The 17,055-nt window shown below is 34.2% G+C and overlaps 1 protein-coding gene across 10 annotated transcripts in view; it reads left to right on the plus strand.

Moving 5' to 3' along the window:
* Positions 1 to 15,915, plus strand: part of SHOC1 (shortage in chiasmata 1) — a 94,934-nt gene extending 79,019 nt beyond the window's left edge. For 9 of the 10 annotated variants that reach the window (XM_023944340.2, XM_023944339.2, XM_086869312.1 and 6 more), the window contains 12 exons: positions 1,193 to 1,259; positions 3,285 to 3,354; positions 3,920 to 4,104; positions 4,644 to 4,749; positions 6,449 to 6,560; positions 7,556 to 7,677; positions 8,686 to 8,779; positions 9,564 to 9,695; positions 11,003 to 11,152; positions 12,216 to 12,387; positions 12,606 to 13,163; positions 15,560 to 15,915. In XM_023944340.2, coding sequence (XP_023800108.2) covers positions 1,193 to 1,259; positions 3,285 to 3,354; positions 3,920 to 4,104; positions 4,644 to 4,749; positions 6,449 to 6,560; positions 7,556 to 7,677; positions 8,686 to 8,779; positions 9,564 to 9,695; positions 11,003 to 11,152; positions 12,216 to 12,387; positions 12,606 to 13,163; positions 15,560 to 15,660 — 1,869 coding nt within the window. In that variant the 3' untranslated portion in view covers positions 15,661 to 15,915. The remainder of the gene's footprint in view (positions 1 to 1,192; positions 1,260 to 3,284; positions 3,355 to 3,919; positions 4,105 to 4,643; positions 4,750 to 6,448; positions 6,561 to 7,555; positions 7,678 to 8,685; positions 8,780 to 9,563; positions 9,696 to 11,002; positions 11,153 to 12,215; positions 12,388 to 12,605; positions 13,164 to 15,559) is intronic. The other variant, XR_015281045.1, reaches the window with a different exon arrangement.
* The last annotated feature ends 1,140 nt before the right edge of the window (positions 15,916 to 17,055 follow it).

The following is a 17,055-nucleotide window of genomic DNA, read 5'->3' on the forward strand; positions in this document are numbered from 1 at the left end:
CACAGAGCTAGACAAGTCCATAATATTGGGTTAGGTGAGCAATTGACTGGTGGGTTGAGCTCAAAGAATTACAGTGAATGGAATTACATTACTGGCTGGTGGCCAGTGACCAGTGGTGCTCCTCGGGGCTCAGTTTTAGAGACAGTGCTCTTAATTGTTTTTATAAGTTGTCTGGACACAGGAATCAAAAGTGTATTAAGTGATTTTACTGATGACACTAAATTAGGAGGAACAGTGGACTGTCTTGAGAGTAGAAAGGCCTTACAGAAAAATTAAATTAGGGAGCTGAGCACTCACCAGCTCTATGAAGTATACTGAGACTGAGTGCCAGATTCTCCACCTGGGATGGGGCGATCGTGTTTATACATACAAATTGGGAAAGAAGAGACTGGAGCCTAGTGGAAAGGGAACAGAAGTCTGGGTCAATTGCAAGTTGAGTCAGCAGTGCCGTGGCAGCCAGGAGGAGGGCCAGTCATGTCCTTAGGGGCATCAGGCCCAGCATCACAGCTGGGCAAAGGAGGGGATTGTCCTGCTCTGCTCTGAGCTGGGGCAGCCTCACCTCCAGTGCTGGGGGCAGGTCTGGGTGCCACAATATAAGCAGGATATCAAACTTGTTGCTTTTGTCCGTCCAGAAGAGGAGGACCAAGATGGTAGAAGGTCTCAAGGGCAAGAGGAGGGGCAGCTAAGGTCAATTCTGTTGTTCCTTGTGGGGAAGAGAAGGCTGAGGGGTGACCCGTTCACAGCCTACACCTTCCTCAAGCGAAACAGCAGTGGGGAAGGTGCATATCTCTTCCCTCCGGTGACCACTAACTAGGACACAGCAACTGGAATGAAGCAGTGTCAGAGGATGTTCAGGCACATTAGGCAAAAGATTCTCCACTTAGAGGGTGGTCTTCCCTGTAACAGGAGTGGTTAAGTACCAAGCCTGTCCAAGTTCAAGAAGATCTTGGACATAGTCATATGGTTTCGTTTTAGGTAGTCCTGTGAGAAGCAGGCAGTTGGACTCTATCCTTATAGGTTCCAACTTGAGATACTCTACAATTGTTGTTGTGGAAAACTCCAAAGTTTCTGGTTTTGCCATCTGTTTATTCAATCTTGTATGTTCTATGCAGAAGAGAAAGAAAGATGTATGTGGATTGAAAGAAAAAAAAAAATAACATTACTACAGTTTCTTTTACTTGTCTTCATACAGATACTAATCATTACAAGGATGGACTCTGAAAAAGCTGCCTTCATTCACCCATTATCTGGGATAGATGGTAAGTAATTATTTAATGTGATTTTTTGATATAAAAAGTGGCTGTTACTCTGTAGATTGCTGCATTCCTGTTTGAATGCTTGGTGCAGGTGTTTCTTCCTTCTCATCAGGAGCCTTCCTACATACTTTTCTCATACTGTTTAATATTTTGCAACTCTTCCATCAGCCTTTTATCTTTTATTTTCTCCCATTTAAGTGTTCTGGTTTAATGTGTTCTATTGCAAGAGAGTGGTTAATTTCTGTGTTGAGTCAAAAATTTTTTTAACAGAACATGAAGAAATTGTGGACAGCCCATAGCCTAATTTTATTTGCATCTGTTATCTTGATCAGATTGTTTCATTGTTTTTAGTTCATCATTGGTCACAAACTTTCTTTTTAAAAGTCTGGACTAAACTCCCCAGCGTAAAGCCTTGAATGAGTAGTCAGATACAAATCATGTTTTCCTTTAGCTATATGTTGCTGATGTTGTTTGCTAATTTGTTAAATATGTCAGCATAAGCTGTATCAATCTATGAAACTCAAGGCAAAAATATACTATTTCCAGTATCCCACCTCCCCACTGATACAACTTGCACTTTCATCACGTCAACATTTTACCTGTAATTTTACAAGTACAAGCTTGTTCAACACTGCAAATTCAGCTGGTAAAACAAACATGTTTCCTTTCATATTGATTTTTTATATTCCATTTTCATAAATCCTACTTGCTTGAACCTTATCAAGTATCGTGTATTGTACTGTTCTTTTGCCTTTAAAAATAAAGTTAGATTTCCTGTGCTCTTAAAAGAAGAAAGCCTGTCTTTTAGAATGTTTTGAAAGGGAGGAGGCATGTTCACAGTGCTTTTGCTAATAATAATATTTAATGAAAATTAAGATCATTTAAGTTTTAAGACTTGGTTGCAAACACAGGTCAATCCAACTACACTTTTGAAAATAGGCACTTGTGTAGTGCTGGGAAGGATGAAAATTTAACAGAAAAGTTTTAGTGGTATGAATGCTTAGCAGAAGGTTCTCTAGAAATGAAAAGAAGCTTTGATATATAAAAGATGTTTCTAGGACCAGTTGTTGCCGAAGCAGCTGAGAGAACAAAGGTTTAGTCGAGTTGGAAGGTTTAGAACAAATGTTTAGTCAGTTAGAAGGAGGTTTTATGGCTAAAGTCCAACAGGTTACATGGTCTTCAAACAAATCATGTTTTCTACCAAGTAAAAAAGCATAGACAGAAAGATTTTTTTTACCAAAGCAAAAACAATTTTCCACTGCAAAACAAGTTTCACAGTTTAGCATTTAATTACTAACTCAAATGATTGGTTAGTCACTAACATAGTATTTAGCAGTTATGATAGGATAAATGTAATTAGGTAAATAGGTAAATTTAGCAGTTTTGATAGGATACATGTAAATGTGAAGATATTGTGTATGATGCTAATTGGTTGTTATGTAATAATATGCACAGCAAAAGAAAGAGATATAATGCATTGTAACTAAACTAAATGGGCTTCAGGACACATGGTTTGCCTATAGCCAGCAGCTGTAGGAATACTCATGACCCCTTGCTGTAATCTAGTCTATAGAATAAACAGCATTATAAAGAAGAGCCATCTGTAGTCCCCATCTCACCACTGTCTCTTACAGTCCACTACCAACATTCCTTCTTAGATACATCTTCCAGTTAAAATTTCAAATGTATAAAAAGTGTAAAGAAATTAAACTTATTAAAGGGGAAAATATGCTTCCTTTTGTATTACCCTTTAATACTTCATTTTAAGGTAATGGGGTTGTGAGTTTGTGAGACATGAAACTTGTTTGTGTTACTTTTTCCTTGGGCTCTGAAAATGAAGTTTCTAAACCATTACATCAAACAGTACAATACAAACAGAAATTGTACAGGACTTCAGCAAGACAGAATATGTAATACTTGAAATTTTAATAACCTGTGTTGTTCCACATTTACTACTTACTGTTGTGCGTTGATTCATAGTGATAGAGGTTCATTTATTTCATAAACTCTTTGATTTTTTTAATGCAGGCTTGAAAGTTGTGGATTTGAATTCTGAGAAGAAAGGAAGCCCTTTAAGTTGTAAAGAGATAATAAGCAAGTAAGCCACATTCTTGATTCTTGAGAACAAATTCTTTAGTCAGGACTAAGGTTAGTGAAACTTCAGTTACTTTAGTACATTTCTATGGGGCTTTCCAGTCTGGAGTAAAGTCTCCATGATATGAACCTACAGCTTCATTTTTAGAGTTGAGAATTTTGTCGACTCTAGAAAAATGCTTGGTGGGGCTTAAGGGAACTTTAGGGAACAAACAATTGCATATTCTTTAAATGTTGTTTTGTCTGTTTAGGAAAACTTTTTTAGTAGAAAAACATTATTTTGGCATGTTTTAGAAAACAGTGGTGAAAGTGCATAACAGAAGAAATGACAAATTACATTTCTAGAAAATAAAATATTTCAGGCAGATAACTATAGGAGGAAGAGTACAGATTTTGATTTTTGAATTAATTTTAAAAGGAGTTGGAGACTTAGCCAGGAAGGGTAAATAATTTTTTGTAAACAGACTTTAAGCAGTTAGAATTCATCAAAGTAAAACTGAGTTTATTTTGTCCTGAGGGTAATTCTACCTACACTTACTTTTATTTATATTTTATTGTGTTTTTTTAAGTCTTAGTAGATATTCCTGTGTTATTGTACATAATCAGCAAATTGGAGCTGACTTCCCTTGGACACACTTCTCATTAGTAATGGAATATGATTACTCTGAAAATTCTGGCTGGAAAAATCTGTGCAAAAATCTGAATGTTACTTACATGACTTTTAAAACCACCCTCCCTGGAACAATACAAATGGGTAAGTGCTCTCCAGAATTGTAATAAACAGTTAGACTGAGATGTGAAAAGAAAATATTTTCTGTTCCATAAATTGCTATATTCATATGCCTGTGAAAGAGCATGACTAATATATTACAAGAGCTAAAGCTAAACAAACAGTGCTGGGTTATCTATGCGGCAAGGAGGTGTTTTTATTTGAGTGTAAACCTAGTTTTGGCCAGGATGTAGTAGTACATGTGGGTTCATAAGACACTTGTGCCAAGTTCTTAAGTTGTTTACAGCTTCTGCAAGCTGTACCCACCCTTCCTCATCCTAAGGGAATGTTGTAGATCTAAAAAAGTCTGAATTAAAGCATAATTTCAAAGACATTCAAAGGAGTTTCATTTTGGGGAAAAAAAAAGTATAGAGTGGAAGCATTTTATTGGAGATGAATAAAAAATGCACTTTCAAATGTCCATTTGTATTTATTTAGATATTATGTATTTAGAACATCAATAAGCAAAAAACTCCATTTTTTTGCTTATTAAGCTATTATCTTACATATATAAAATGTTTCAGGGAATCGTGGTGGTTCCTTTCTTCTGGAAGTACAGATTCCATATGTATTTCTGACAACTGAAGGTCTTCTTAATATGCCAGATATTCTTCAGCTTTTTGAATCCAAGTGAGTGAAAAGAACCTATTTAATCATGTGGACTATTTATTTTCAGATTCTCAGGACATGTTGTATGTTGACATGACAACAGTACGTTGTTCTACTCTGTCTTGTATTAGCTATCTGTTTGGCTATCAGGTACATTCCTGTGATTAAACTATTAGTACTGTAAGAGAAAAGAATATAGTTTTTTTCTGTTGAAGCTGATAACTTAGTACTAGAAATTCACACACATGCCAGCCAGAATGGAATTGGCCAATATTTTAATTGTAGCTGGTACTTTTTAATCAAAACAGCTTTTTTAATTGTCTACTTTTCTCTGAAATTCATAACATTAACAAACTTTTCTTTTCTTTAGTGCTTCTTGGTCCTTGGAAGACTTTGTATTTAATTCTTCATAAAAATTACTTTGGGATTTTTTTTTGTTGCTTTTTTTTTTTTGTCTACTGAAGCTGTGCTAAATACTCAAGCTGAATAACAGTAAAACATCATCTTTCCTGGTGCATCACAGTGTTTAGGAGAGGATAAGTTTTCAACAAAAGCTAATTTACTCATAAAATTCAGATCCACTATTCACTTAGTTTTTAATTCTCTATAACCTGTATGAAAACTACTAGGGTTGTAAATCATTGTGCTTCTTTATTGACATAATTTTCTTGAATTTTGCTTTCACAGTAATAAATACTTGGTAAAGCTACCTTTTATCTCATGAGGGAAAAGTGAAAAGAAAGAAAGAAAGAAAGAAAGAAACAGGGACCAGAGCAGCCCTATCTCTCAAACATAATGACAGAGATACAGATAGTTGATTTCACCATGTTGTAGGAGAGACATGCCAGTTTTAATCCTGGCTATATCCTTGAGTCAGCTGTGGAGCAATTTTTTGTCTGTGTCCAATTACAGTTAAGCAGGGGAAAAAAATAAATGTCTTTGACATTTAAAATTTGAACCCACAATCTGACATGATTTTAAACTCTGACTTGAACAAGTTTTCTGTTCAGCCTGGCTATAAGCCACATAGCTGGGAACAATGTTTTGTTACTTTTTAACTAGCTCCTTTTAGCAGTGATGAAGGACTTAAATAGATGAGCAAACAGCTGTACAATTTCAGAAAAGCTAAGTTTACTTTTTTTAAAGTTTCTCAATACACGGTCCATAAAGTTTCTAGAGGACATACTGCTGGCAGATTCAGGTTTAGGTCTCTTGTGTCTCCTAGTAAAACGTAACAGGAGGCTGTACTGCTGGCAGTTCTAAGTCAGTCAGAAATTTTAGGATTATACCAATGGCAGTCAGGGAGTTTGCTTTGCCTTGTGCTGCACAATCATGAAAGGAGGAAAAGAAATACAATATGTTAAGTTTGTCAGAAAAAGTTTCTAGGAATCTATTACCTATAGAATCTATATTATAATATATATAATATATATGATATATAATAAGTATAATCTATATTACCTCTTATTTTTTGTAAACTCGAAGCCTGGATGTCAATGTCATACTCAGTGTGGTTAGAAATATAATTTAATTTCACTAAATCACTGCTACATTGATATGTATTGTTCAAGTGTGTCTTAAAGTGAACTGAGCATTTGAGAAAGATCAAGACCATGCAAGTTAAAAAACTATATTAGGGGGTGTACGTTACCAATTTTCTTTAAGAAAATAGTATTGTTTTACTTGTCTGAGTTCTAATGAAACAGTTTTACTTCCTCAGGTACAGCATTACCTTTGTTGAAAGAAGCAGTAGTTACTCCTTAAGGCTTTTTGGAAGTATAGATCGTTATGTTGTATTGACAATAGATGAAGGTACTGCTATCTTTTTACAGGTACAGAATGAAACTACTGTGTCCAAGTTCTGTTATGTGTTTGGTCACTTTTAGGCCATATCTTCAGACTTCTGACTTATCTTTTCTTTCCCATAATCATATTTAATTTATGCATTGTTTCACATCACAAATCATTAACCCTAAAATTCTGTCTGTGCCAGTTTGACTAGTTTAAAATGTTCTCAGTTTCTTCACTGAAGTAACATTTGACCTGTGATTTGATCATATGAAATGTAGTTAAAGGATGCATACTTGAAAATAGGGTTGCATAAAGAAATTTTGTAACAACCAATTAAATGTATTTATGATACTATTCTCTTACCAGTGTGCATATTAATTCCTCCCATTTCAGATGATTATCTGAAATAGTCTGTAGAATAATTTGTCCTACTTTTAATAAAAAATAATAGTTTAAGCAATAGCATACTACTTGAATTCTGGTATGCAGCAAGACAGATTACTGGTAAAAGAGCTGCTTCTGAAAAATAATACATAATAAAATAATCAATTAGTATCACAAGTACAGCATAGACATTCCTACAAGCTACTGCAATTAGTGATGTTGTACTTTATTATAGAGTCAGTGTAGGTATGATAGGATTTGTATAGGCCAAGTAAGTACTTCAGAAGTTTATGACAGTATTTTACATCAATAAAGTTCACAAAAAATCTTAAGAATAGCCTATAAAGGTATTGACAGTGTTTCTTTTTAGAGCAAGGAAGAAGAGGCATAAAGCCAAGAATCAGCTTTTTGAAGTTCAAAGAAAATAAAAGTTTGGAATACAAGCTAGTTCTCCCAGTTCCCATATGTGTCCTTAATGCTGACATTGTTTAGCTATATTTATGTTTGGTCTAGGTTCTGCATATTAGATTGATAGTCATTAGAAGCTTGGGGCAGCCATGGTGATGTTATAAATTAGTTATTAGTAACTAAATAATATTATTTTTATTTATTAGTTATTTAGTTTCTACTCTTTATTTAAATTTCATGGTAGAGTATGGAAGAACTAAATTATGAGGACTCTTGTGACACTGTAATATCGAGACTGATGGCATTATCACTCCAATATATGTGCTGTTGGATTATTTTCTATTCCAGAGAAAGACTGAGTTCAGAGTAAGTTACTAAATTCTTTTGTTATACTGTTTTTATATTGTTTTATATTGTTTTTAAAACAACTTGTCACTAAAGAAAGCTGCTTATTAAAATAAAGTGATATTCACTTATCTTTGAACTTCTCTGTAGGAATACATTTATGTTAGAACAATGCAAGTATTGTAAACTCGTATTTCTAGTGTGCTTTGAGTTTTTCGTTTGGTTACAATGTTGTTGTGCTCATACTGAAAAACTCAGTGAAATTGTAAAAGTAACAGTGATCACTGGAGACCACCAAAATGTTACAAAATTTGTTTTTTATTTGTAAGCCTATTTTTAGTCTTAGAAAAATGATAAAGAAAGGGTTGTTACAAAAAAACAGAGTTTTGGGGATGCAGTACTAACATGAGGTGTATTTCAAATCAGCAGATCCAGAAATTTCACAACAATAAGGATATGAAATACTGGAATTATTCCTACATCTCTTTGAAGTAAACCCCTACAAATGCATGGTTATGAATTACTGTGTTAGTTTCACTGTATATAATTTGCAACTGGGGAACATTCTTCAAATGTTCTTCCAGTGTATCAGTAATTCTCCTTTTGCTATGGAAGCACACCTTTTGTTGACATGGTTCATAAACATTAATTTATTACCTCTTTGGGGATTTTTACTCTATAAGCAAGTGGTAATTTCCTCTGTTGTTTTTTTTTTTCCAGTGTCTCCAGTGACTGACCTTGATCCAGACCTTTTTCTTCAGACCAGACTTGCTTTTCTGTAGACTATTTTCTCTTTTTTTCTTTTTCTTTTTTTTCTGTTTTTCTGTTTTCTTTTCTTACAGTCCATCCTTCAGCAGTCAGTCCCTTAATGTACTCTAGTTCTCTTTCCACAGATATTAATGCTCAAACTGTACCAGTATTCTGAATTCCAGGAAATGAAACAGATATTTATGAAGACATGGAACAAATGGTTTGAGATTATTACATGTGCCTATTAAATATTAGTGATCCAGTAAAACTGTTTTACAGGTACAGTCTCAAGGGAAATACTCTGCTTAATCTTGTCTTAATTTATGCCACTGTAATTGAACTTACACAGAAGTCAGAAGACTTTGAAGTGAAGGTAATTTTTTTCTGTATTAATCTTCATGATATGATATTTCTAAAAGCTCAGTCAAGTATGCCTTCTACATCAAAAACATAAAATAGCTCAAAATTACTGAAATAAGAGAGGATCTTAATTCAGTGCTGGTAAAGTCAGTGCAAAGACTATGTTGACTGCAGTACAAGTTGAATCAGATTCAAATAGCAGCTGAAGTCTTTTTATAACTAGGAGTGAAAAAATGAGGCCATACCTTTAATAAATTTTTAGAATACATATTTATCCTTCTTATGTCTTAATTTGAAGTTTCAGATAAATATTATGTTGTATTATTATTTGCATATTAAAAACGGTATAAAATTTACCTGATTAAATGAAAGTTACAAGGGCAAAGAGAGGATGAAGCTTTTTTAATTTCATTTCATTTCACTCAGCAGTGTAGATTGTGTAAAAATTATAGCTTCAAAATGTTACACATCTTCTTAAACTGTAATAAGCATCTCACAATTGTCTTGTTTCATTAGGAGCTCATTTATACCCAGAAATTTGGTTACATATAAAAGACCTATAGGATAAATCAGTTAATTTCACCTACACAGGATTTGATAAATAAAGAGCGTAATTGCAGCCAGGCTAGTAGTCAGAGGTTAGAGTTTTTCTGCATGATAAGCATGGATCAGGTTTAATTACTGCAGTACCAACTCTTGTGTTCAGGGTGACCCTTAGTTTTCACCTCAACTTCTGCAGCAAATTAAGACATTCCTAAGAGTAGGTTTTAACCAAGAATGTTATGTATCACTTTTAGGTAATTCTTACTCCAGGGATTGAAGAGACAGCACTGGTAATTCGTCAGATTGCTGACAACATTTTGATAGCATCTAATATCAGTCCTCATGAGTGGCTGGACAAATCCTGGCTTTCTGTCTTGCCATCTGAGGTTTGTTTCTCTTCCCATGAATTTACAGGGTTATTTTCCTGTTTCTAAGATTCACAAAGTTTTAGGATATTTTTTTGATGTAGTTCTCTTAAAATATATTACTAAAACAAGCATTATTATATATGGATATCTAGATATGCAGATATTTATACAAGCATATTTCTAGCATATATGCAAAGATAGAAATTTCCATCATCCATGTCAGCGGAATTAGATGTAACTTGGTCTTTTTCTGTGCTTTCACAATTAACCTGCAGGGAAGTTTATCCACATCTTCCTGCCAATTTGTGCAGTTCTACAGTTCTAGGCACTAGGTTTAAAAAACTGTCCAGATTGTAAAAGATAACTATAACTATACAGTGGCTCATCAGCAGTGCTGATCCATTATTGAAGTCAATGGAATTACATCCCAATTTGCTTTAGTAACAGATGGTAAAAACTTGTTTAACTCATGCAGTTACTTGTATGACTCATTTCAGTAAATGCTGAAACAGGCTCATCATTCACCATCAAATATATGATATCCTTTAACCTGTACAGTAAGGTGCTCAAATGAAACTTATGGATTTGTTCATTTTATGTGACAGCTTTGAACTCTTGTAAAGCTGAGATTGCTTTTTGGCTTTTGCAAAATTATAGAAGCATTATAAAGCAGTTATTGGCATGGCCTTTCAAGAGAGGAGTATTGGTTTATAGGTCTTCCAATTTAGAGATTAAGGATGCTGGTAAAAAATTGAGAGGATTAATTGTTTTTGTGTCTCTGTTTAATATATTTGATCCTGGTGTTTTATGAAAGTCAGGAAGAGGAAGCTGACACTGATAATCAGCTACTCTCAACTTGCTGCCCTGTTTGTGACATTCATCCTCTCCCTGACAACTCCTGCTTTTGCCACCTGTTTCATTACCTGTAACAAATACAGGTTTTGTAAAACAGAACCAGTTTTGTCAGTTTATATTGATCTAGGTAATTCACTTTAACATGGAGAATTAATAGTAAATCTGGTAATGCATTTTAAAATCAAGTTTAAGTTATTCACTGGTTTTAGTCTTTAGAAAATAAACATATTTAAACTTACTTTTTGTTAAATGGTTATGCAGAACTTAACTCTTTTTCAGAAATTATACTTTGTTGCACCAATAGTAAGAAAAATTAATTTTTATTGGACTATAAAAGTATACAGTTTGAAAGCTGTCTTTCTATTATATACTCTAGGACTTATTGAGTAAGATGTGACTTTGTAGTAACAGGAAACAAAGGATAAAAGCTTTGTCAGATATCAATCTAATAAAATAATTTCCATTTTCAGACCGAGAAATGCTTGCTTACTTTTCCATGTATCAATCCTTTGGTTGCTCAGTTTATGTTAAAGAAGGGGTCTTCACTGAACAGGTTATTTCTTGCAAGCTTTGATCAACTCCAGGAACTTCTGCCAGAGGTTCCAAAAAAAGTTTTAAAGGTGGGCCAAAATTATTTTATGTATTAGATCAAATTTTTTTCTTTTGCTCCGTTGTAATATGTGGTTGTTTTGTTGAGTTTTTTGCATGGGCTGGTGTAGTTTAAAAATTAATAACAGGTTTTAGCCTATCATTCATTTCCAAAATGTTGAGTCTGCTGATTCTCAGCAGATTTTTTTAAATCACTGTTTTGTTTGTGGGAAGATAATGAGAGCATTTCCTTAACTGTATATATAACTAATACTCATTAGATCAACTTCCTCCTCAAGGTTCACAATACTGAGTATTGTATGAGTGTGTGCAGGCTTTTGTCTATTTCTAATGTAAAAGATGTTTTTCCAATTAAATATTTCCAGGATTTCCCTCCTTCCTCCCTGCCTGCCTTCCTGCTTGCCTTCATTCCTTCCTTCCTGTCTGCCTCCCCCCTCCCTATATTAGCATTCATAGTAGTAAGTGTTTGACAGAGCCCGAGAGATGAATTGTGTGCTCCTACTGTTCCAGCTGGGTCAAGTCTGGGGAAATCGTAGACTGAATACAGTCATTTAATTCAATAAAAAAGGCATATATTTTATCATTCAAGAAAATGGTTGAAAACACCAGTCAATTAAGGTAAAGCATTCCAGTAAGGTGAAGGAGCAAGTGAATGGATAACTGGACACTGAATGTGAAATTGTGCATACTATTGTTTTAACTGTATATATGTAAAGCCATCTTTATTAACAGAAGAAGCTCAGTTAAATTTCTCTGTAATGCATAATAGGTGCCAGTCCATTGCAGACACTTCTTCCTACAGTCTTGGAGGAATGAAAGAGAATAAACTGTATTAAGATATTTCTTTTCCTGTATTTCAAGACAGAAACTATTACTTAATCTGTTTATAGCTTTAAGACAGGTGGTACATTTTGTACTGTACATGCCTGTCCTGCTTTGGTAAGTACTTTTTTTTTGTGTTCCAGTAAACAAAAATTTATACATCTTATAATCTTAACAATTGATTTATCTTTTTGTACTTGGCAGCGTAGACATGTACCATAAACATTCCTGACAAATACTTTATTGTTTCAGCATTTCAGTGACATAGTATCTTCATACAGCCTAAATACTGCTGCTCCTCTAGAAAAAACACTGAAAAGTGCATCACGCCCAGAAAACCAGAATAATTTCAACACATTGTACCTTGACAATAAACAAAATTGTCAGATTTTAGATCTGCTTGATAAGGCACAAAACAACACAGGTAATACCTTTAATTACTAGGAAAATGTGTCTCCTTTGAAACCAAGTGAAAAATCTGAATGTATTAGAATCTTATCTTCTAATCAGGGTAAGGCCAGTTATTCTGATGAGACAGACTGCAATCACAATGCTCAATGACATCTTGGTTTTCTGTAAAATGTTAAAAATAAGCTAACCTTTCATTTTTCAAATAAAATAGTCCAAATTTTTCTCTACCAGGAATGTCTCATATGAATTTTGAACCCCTAATTCCTCCACTGAATCATCGTAAGGGTGTTTTAAATTCTGATCTTCCAAGCTGTATGCGAAAGAAAGCATGCTTATCAGATGTAATTACAAGGAGGAAGCCAGATTTCATTGCTGTGTCAAAGGACTATGAAGATTTTGCTCATCTAGAAGTTAAAAATTCTCTCCATGTTCAAAGACAGCCTTTCAGGATGCATGATAGCTCTGATAATTCTTCCAAAGACTGTGAAAAAGAGGACTTCTTTGCAACTTTCAGTGACTGTGCACCTCAGGAAAGTTTTAAGAGTTTTCTAGAAGAATTTACAGACACAACATGTAACAGCCCAGAAATTCAAATTGCCCAGCCTCTGTGGAATGACTCTTTATCCACAAGCCCACATAATTCACTTGCGCATGATGATTTTCTCTCTGATTTCTTTGATGGTATGGATAAGCTTCCAAATCTGAATTTTAACCAAATAGGTGGAGGATGTAAAGGAAAGAGAAAACAAAGGCCTCCATTCTTCTGGACCAAAGAAAATACTAAAACAGGTAGGTCCAAAGTAAGCAGATTTTGCTGAAATTCTTTCTTGTTATTCAACTTCAAAGTTTTAAAGAGTATGTGTAAGACTGTATTTTATCTTTTATTTAAATAGCTGTTAAATCAAATTCAACCCAACAATTGCATGCTCCCTAAATTGCATGCTAAAACTTATTTGCATATGTATTTTTTCTGTGATAAAAGAAGAAAATTACAGGTTTTGTTTTGAGCATAAAGATGCCTTGGGGTATTTAAAAATAAAATAAAAAAAAGGCCAAACCAAATGAACTAGAATGGTGTTGCTGCCATTATTTTCCCTGGTAAATATTGAAAAGCATAACTCTTCAATACTGTAAGATTCAGCTTCTTTTCTCTTTGACAGTGCCTAAAATATAATGAACATGCCAGAACTAATTTAAAAGTTATAGGGAAGATTGTTTTGTAAACATAGAGTTGGAGAAGGGTCTACAAAAGACTGTATTTTCTCTATAGGACAAAAAGGAAATTCAGCAAATCCTGAGGGTGAAATTCAGATTCTCCTAATGGCTTTATTTTGCTATTGGCACAAATGGAGTAAAAATGGCACTCTGAAAATTTTCTAAGTTTGTTTCATATGTTTCCTTGTTCCTGGATTATTTTTTTAGCTAGTATCTCCAGGGGTAAACTCTCCACTTGAAATGATTCCAAAGCTTGTATTTTCAAAGAGATGGTATGATGTGTACTTCAAAAAATACTTCATTTTGTTTACCCTGAAAGTGTGTACAGTCCTTATACAAAATATTAGGCTTCTCTTTTTTTGTAGTTTTCTTATTCCTGGTTTACTCTATCAAATATAGTAAGCTTGAAACCTTTTTCAACAAACCATAATATGTATCCACAGAGTCTTACAACTAAGAAAGTCCCTATGACTTCTCCCTGTCAGACTATGTGTTGCTATATCATTTATTGTAGCATGTTTTTTTGATTCTTCTATTTCCCAGTAGGTGAGATGCCATATTTTTTTAAAAAATACAAGTTTGTTTTTAAAAAGTGACTATCACCTAGTACAGATTACTTAATTTATGATTTGTCTGTTGCTGGCTGTCATTAAATCTCTTGGTGCTAGAAGGTCAGCGCAGCATTAAAATGCTTCCACTAATCAGATCAGACTCATTCACGTAAACTAATTTTAATCACTCTTTCATGGACTGCTTAGGGTAATTATGGAGGTAAAGGGAGAAAAAGTTAATTTGATATGGTGGACTTATTTTAATTTTCAATGTATGTAAATTTAAATGTTTATGCAGAAAATCAGAACAGACCTTTTGCTCCTCTGGAATTACAACTGAGACCTGCAGTATTGCTGAGTAGGTAGCAAATATTCTGATAGCATTCTATGTGCAATATATTTCAGTAGAAATCAGGGAAGATTCACCTGGTACCACATTTTATGGTGATACCGTACTGAAAACACTGGGATCTCCAACTGATAAGCTTTCTTTATTATTCTTGCTCAGTAGGTCAAGAGTACACTTGAATGTGAATCAAATCAAAACAAGGAAAAGTGATTCTTGGTTTATATTTTAGAAGAACAGGCTTATTCTACTTTATAATTCACCAACCAGAGGAAAAATAAGTACACAAAATAGTTTTGCACGTTAATGCAAACCATCCCACCCCCCCCCAAAAAATTTTAAAAACCAACCAACCAAAAAAAAAAAAACAAAAACCAAAACCTAACTTTACCTTAATACAGTAAAGGCCTCTGAAAGCAAAAAATTAAGAAATATGTAGAGTTTAGTTAAAAAGAAACACTGGGAACAAACAGCAAAGATTCTTCAGGTATCAGATCAAGCTCTCACTAAACCACAGATAATTCATGACACCATGCCAAGCCACTATTTCCACTGCAACAGATCAAATCCTTAGGTCAGTTTTAGCATTTTCTGACAATACTTTTTGTAGAGACTAAATATAATTTCCTTACAGTAACTTGTTTTGAATAAGCAACTTCTCAAATACATTGTTTGAGCACTTAAATATTACCAATGTAAGTAGCTTCTTAAAACAACTTAGAAATGTGACTATGTCTGGTTAAAAAGAGCTAAATTTCAACAATTACAGTATAGTTCTAAGTGTAGTATTAATTAAATAGAAATGAACATTAAATATTTTGTAAAATATCGTAGTTAAGTATAGGTTGATTTATTTATTTTTGTATAAGGTCCCATATTCCTATTACAGGACAATATGCATAAAACGGGTCAGTAGCAGCAAGTAGAAAATATTAATCTCTACACATTTTATTTTATGACACACCAGTTAAAGCCAAAGTCTGTCACTGCTTCTGAGAAACACATGGATAAGTCTGCATACATGTTGTACTTATAGTTTATCATGGTCTTTCTTTTCTCCACTTCTGTTTCAGATTCAGGATTTCCAGAAGTACAGGAGTTCAAAAAAAGGAAATTGACATATGAAAGAGTCCCTGGAAGAAGAGATGGACAAACACGTCTTAAATTCTTTTGAGCAGAATGGGGATTTGCATATTACATACTTCTTTTATTCATTCTTGAACTCTTTAAAAGGGAAATAAATTATTGTTAGTTTTTAGAAAGAAGTTAGGATTTGGAAATTCTTACTAGATCAGGATTCTTCGGTATGTTTTTAAAATTTTGCTAAACAAACTAGTTTCTTGAAGCTGCATAATTACTGTTTCTCTGTTGTCATGGGTGAATGACTTTATCACTCTTTATATATTAAAAAAATATTAATGGAAAAAAACAGATGCTGAGGCTTGCTCTGAGTTTTCAAGGCACCTGTGTTTGCTCCCTGAGCCTGCTGCTTTTCCAGTGTAAAGGACAGGCTAGATCTGCCAAAATCTCAAGACATCTCAAGGCTTCTCAAAGTCTCAGAGATTTCTTGCTGTTGCAGCTGTGACTTTTGTAGCTGTCCCCTGGGCTCTGTTCTACTTTTCTTCTGGCAGCTTCTTCAGGAATGAGTTCCTGAGCTCATTTTAATCATACTTAGTCTAGGAAAAAGCTCTTTGTTTTATGGACAACATGAGAAGACTGCATTGAAATTTAGCATTCTCATAGATTTGATTCAGGGAACTAAGCTGTGACCCTCACCCCAACCTGCTGGAGGCCATTTGTTGGCATCCATGTTTTTCAGCCTTCTGCAGGGTATTGGCAAGTATGGGGGGGATGAAAGTCATCTGGGAGGCAGATCCAGATATTATAGGGTACAAATAGAAGGGGTAAAAGATTGGATTAAAAGAAAAATTTTTCTCAGTTACAGGATAGGATAGTACCCAAACCCTCACCTTCCATCAAAAGATTTGGCAACAAAACTGGAAATATGTGTGGGAGCAATGGGAGACAGTAACTCCATTCTGCTGCAGGAATGCATAAACGGTTTGCACAGGCATGCCAGCCAGATCCAGAATGTCTCTCTCTGTTCAGGGACCTTCAGTTGAGATGATTCAGGTTTCAAACTCATTAATCTTTTTTAATTTGATGCAGTAACAGAAGGGGGGGCAGGCAGGGAAGTAGTAAAAGAGAAACCACCAAGTTTAAGGTTTATGCTTGCATTTAAATATTTGACATTAAACCTTCGTTAAGCACATATTCTCTATTTGAGTAAATGAAACCAGCACTTAGGGAAGAAAGATTTGGTCTCTCAGAGAAAACAGAGTGCTGGTTTTTGACTGAATTCTTGAAAAAAGCTTGAAAAAGCTATGACAGCACTAACTGCAATTTTAATTCACAGTCATATACCTGAATTATTTGTACACTGATTGTGTGGAAGATTTGAGAAAATACCTTTCACGAGTGGTAACATAAAAAGATTTCTCATAAAATTGCAAACAAGACACTGTTTCCTAGAATAAGAGAAACACTGAAATAAAAGTTGCAATTTGCT

The sequence above is a fragment of the Cyanistes caeruleus genome, chromosome Z, assembly GCF_971803275.1.
Source record: "Cyanistes caeruleus chromosome Z, bCyaCae1.hap1.1, whole genome shotgun sequence".
NCBI classification, from domain to species: domain Eukaryota; kingdom Metazoa; phylum Chordata; class Aves; order Passeriformes; family Paridae; genus Cyanistes; species Cyanistes caeruleus.